The sequence below is a fragment of the Helianthus annuus genome, chromosome 3, assembly GCF_002127325.2.
Source record: "Helianthus annuus cultivar XRQ/B chromosome 3, HanXRQr2.0-SUNRISE, whole genome shotgun sequence".
Lineage (NCBI taxonomy): Eukaryota > Viridiplantae > Streptophyta > Magnoliopsida > Asterales > Asteraceae > Helianthus > Helianthus annuus.
In genome coordinates this window covers 119,724,449-119,728,556 of record NC_035435.2, presented here as the reverse complement: position 1 = coordinate 119,728,556, position 4,108 = coordinate 119,724,449, and the positions used below count along the sequence as shown (strand labels likewise).

The window sequence follows — 4,108 nt, the reverse complement described above, 5'->3', positions numbered from 1 at the left end:
TTTTCAAAAATTAAAATCCACCATTAATTAATTTATCAATGCTTATACTATGCACATATCACACGTAATGTTACTAATAGTTCTTAAAAAACTCAATCATAGGATCATACACAACTTCTCTAGCGTTTACACCAAAAACAAAATCAGCATGTGCATATCCCTCCTTATACTGCACCACAAGCTTACTCGGGTCATGATCCTTGACACTTTCAAGCAACGTCTTAACGTCTTGCACGTCCGAGAGCTCATCAAGCCCTCCATAACTTAGGTACATCGGGAAGTCTTTTGGGATGCTTCCCATGTCGTAAACAGGAGGCGTCAACTGCCCATAGTGCTTCTTGTTATCATAGATATTGCCGTAATCATACATTGTTATTGTCCCGCTGCGGACCACTGCGTTATATATTGTCATCGAACAAACAGGTTAAATGACATAAAATGTTAAAAGTGGTTGTGTAAATCAAAGGTTTAACTGATCACTATTTTTGTTCTTTAAAATTTTTCAAAATGTATTAATAATAATCATCATTATATTTAGCAATTCAACAAAACCATATATAGCAATTCAATCCGTAAATTTTGTCAAGTATCCCTATTATAAATAGTATGTATATAGATATATAGCAATTTAATCCGTAAATTTTGTCAAGGATCCCTAATATAAATTGTATGTATATATTTTGAAATTATATTCAATTCAAACGAAGTCATGTCTAAAGGAAAATATTTACATAAACTATAACAAAGTTGGTTATGTGAATTATTTATGTTCTTTACCAATATTTTATTGTTTTTGTTTTAGGAGCTACACTATAAATCAGAGGACTTTCATCGACAGATGGTAATGTTCTATCATGCTTATCAAGATAAACATCTAGTAATTTTGACCCATCCGTCGATAATCCACCAGAAACTTTCCTAGATGAAAATATGTTTTTAAATAGCGATATACTTTAATTATTTTTTGCAATATGACATCGTTTTCATATTAACAACCTAAGTTATAATGTTGTATTAATTTATAGAAAGCGAGATTACTTTGAGCAAGATGGATCATGTTCTTAGTCGAGGTGGAATGCGGTTCGTGCTCCAGAAACTTGCCGGTCATCGACGAGTTCATACAACAGTTTGGTCCTACATTCACCACAAAACATATGTTTATGTTTTATGTTGATTTTTAATGTAACAAATATTTAGTCAAGTGTTACAATTTAATACCCGTAAACGAATTCATCAAATCGAAACAATCAACGCCTGGAGTCTTGCATATACCGCTTAGAAGACCAGCAACTGCTTCCCTGTATTCCATCGAGTAATAACACCATTATTATGTTTAATTTACACCAAATCCATCATAAACGCTTATAATCGTCACATTTAGAAAAGAAAAGGTGAATCTTTCTTACCCTCTTGGAGCAAATTCATGAACACCCAACCAATATAAAGTCTGTTACAAAAAAAAAAAGAAACATTTAGTTGTTAAAATGTCGTTTTAAAATAAGGAAACACGAGGGATTTACCTCGCCTAAGAAAAAATCTGCACCAACTCTAGCGAAACTTGATGACACTTGACCCAAATACGCGATAGGGCTAAGTAACACAGCAGATCTCAACATGTTCAACGTCTGGCCTTTTGAAAACGCGGAAAACGCGATCAAAGTTCCCTAATAAATCATCAATTTTCACTTTAAAACACAATTACGGATTTACCAACGACATAGGCAATTAGCCGTCACATTTTAGACATATAAAACAATTTATAACACGCGTTAATTTGTTGTCGTTTAAACTTACCAAGGAATGGCCAACATAATGTAAGTTTTGGCCCGTTTGATTGCGCACAAATTGGATTGACGCCGGAAGATCATACGTTGCTAATTCATCCCATGACCATTCCCAATAGGCCTACGCAATAATATATAGAGTAACTTCATATTTGAAAATATCGGACCCGATAAAATAAAATGTGACATGATAAAGAAAATATACCGGATCGCTAGGACTAAGCGACGTATGACCACGACTGTAGTTGGTTCCACGTGTGTTCGCTATCCACACATCAAACCCGTTATCTGCCAAAACAAACCCAAGTGACTCATCTGGAGCGTTTAGAACCCACGACCCGCCATCCTGCCAAACACCAAAACATCAGTTTCAATTCAACAAACATTAGAGTATGATTTGGATCACGAAACTACCATAAGAAGACCGTGTTGTAACAAAACCGGTGGCTTGTCGGCCTTTGTACCATCGTGTGATTTTGGAATATGTTGCATGTTAAGTATATAACCATCTTCAGTTGTCACCTAAAACAAAACAAAACAAATCATGTTGGTCATCTTATATCATTAACATGTTCAAAAAGAAATAATAAACATAAATCTATAGTTTTTGGTCACATTATAAAATGAACATAAGAGAACGTGTACCTTATGTTCTTCACACGTGTAGCCTTGTGTCTCGATCAGCAAGCTGCATATGCCAACCTGGTCAACCAACAACGACGATGACTCGTCTTGATTGTTGATTGAATTCAGGTTGCGTACAGCTTTAGAGATCGAGATCAAGCACAGAAAAATAAGAAGATTAGTGGTAATTGTATAAGCCATGTTTGTTTACTTGGCACACCATTGATGAGTGCCCATATGTCTATTTATACGAGGACAAAATAGAAGACCCATAGTTTAAAGTGACGGTTATGGTCCTTGGACCATATGTTTAACCTTAACCGTGTGTCATAAACTTTGAATATATTTTTGAAACTTTTAGTTAACATATATAGATAAAAAAATTGGTATTTGACTTATACTTTCTAAATTTAAAGTGAGATTTAAAGGGTTTGTGCTTCTTAGGGGGAGATCAGTCATTTTCTGACATAAGGTAAATTTGGTGTAATTTAGGAGTAGTGATCACGTAATCTTTGTCGTTCAAAAAAAGTGAGATTTAAATAGGTGTAACTGAATTTATTATTATGATTTAAATAAAGTTAATTTTAGATAAATTGGTATAAATAAAGAAAGAACACCCAACGTGAAAGTTAACCGGCGGTAATTATGGGCGATTTCACTGAAGGCTTTAAAGCCATACGATATGCATTCATAAAATAAATCAATAATCATCAATAGTTACCTAAATGATAATTGGTAATAATTGAAAACACGGGACTATGGGACTAAATTGTTGATACAAAGATCTTTGACCCATAAAATCAGCCCGTCTTGACGTTCGAGTGGCCGGAAACATGTTATTAGGACTTGAACATCATAAACGTATAAAGAAATTAATTAGATCGGTCGATATCGGTTCACTTCTTTACGACACTGGTATGGTATCGGTACTCGGTATAATTTACGATACCAAATTTGAATACAGTTGTTTTAATAAAATGTATACCGGAATATAACTGAGTATTGAACTTTTTTTAAAGAGTTAAGGAACACAAATTATTTGAGAAAATAAATTATATTAGTTAAATACGTATATTAATTATACTATATGAAATGAAATTGAAATTAGCGTTCACACCGAACTACAGGTTCAGATGTTGCATTTTAGTTTCACAAGTTGGAAACCGAATTGTGCATTAGTCAATATAATTACCCAACAATATGCACACAATACACAAGCTAAAAGCCAACCTAAGTGTATTGTGAGGATAATTATTCTCAGTGATAAATTAGCGAGGATCATAGTCCTTAAATATAATATTACATTCGATCATAGTCCTTAAATATAATATTACATTCGATCATAGTCCTTAAATATAATATTACATTCGATCATAGTCCTTAAACCATGAGTCTTAATTTCATTTTATGAACATCAAAACCTCAATGCCAAATAAATGAAAATCAAGTTTTAAACATTCAAACTACTGTACGCAAGGGCGGACCTAGGTGAAGCCCAGGCTGGGCGAGCGCACCCTTTGACAAAAAATAGTTAGTGTATTTTTTTGGCAAAAAAAACCCGACCGCACCCCCTGAAAATACGTTTGAACCACTCATCCGCACCCCCAACAAATAATTTCTAGGTCCGCCACTCTTCACGTGTATACCAAAATACTAGCATATACTAGTTACTATATAACATATTGTACTTTTGTCAGTTT

The 4,108-nt window shown here is 33.9% G+C and overlaps 1 protein-coding gene across 1 annotated transcript; it reads right to left on the bottom strand.

Moving 5' to 3' along the window:
* On the bottom strand, positions 1-2,609 carry LOC118490653 (triacylglycerol lipase 2-like). Its single transcript, XM_035988419.1, has 9 exons — positions 2,430-2,609; positions 2,199-2,306; positions 1,990-2,130; positions 1,795-1,905; positions 1,521-1,664; positions 1,407-1,447; positions 1,219-1,298; positions 1,039-1,134; positions 1-393 (listed from the first exon to the last, which is right to left on the bottom strand). Exons 1-9 carry the CDS (start codon positions 2,607-2,609, stop codon positions 74-76), a joined length of 1,221 nt encoding a protein of 406 aa, XP_035844312.1. The 3' UTR covers positions 1-73.
* Between the last annotated feature and the right edge of the window lie 1,499 nt (positions 2,610-4,108).

Bases quoted from the DNA above. Each gene is read 5' to 3' on its own strand.
- LOC118490653 (XM_035988419.1), bottom strand. From the start codon at position 2,609: ATGGCTTATACAATTACCACTAATCTTCTTATTTTTCTGTGCTTGATC. The intron at 2,131-2,198 runs GTAGTTTCGTGA...GGTGTTTGGCAG, and splicing joins TACAACACGGTCTTCTTATG to GATGGCGGGTCGTGGGTTCT. The intron at 1,448-1,520 runs GTAAATCCCTCG...TTTTTGTAACAG, and splicing joins CAGATTTTTTCTTAGGCGAG to ACTTTATATTGGTTGGGTGT.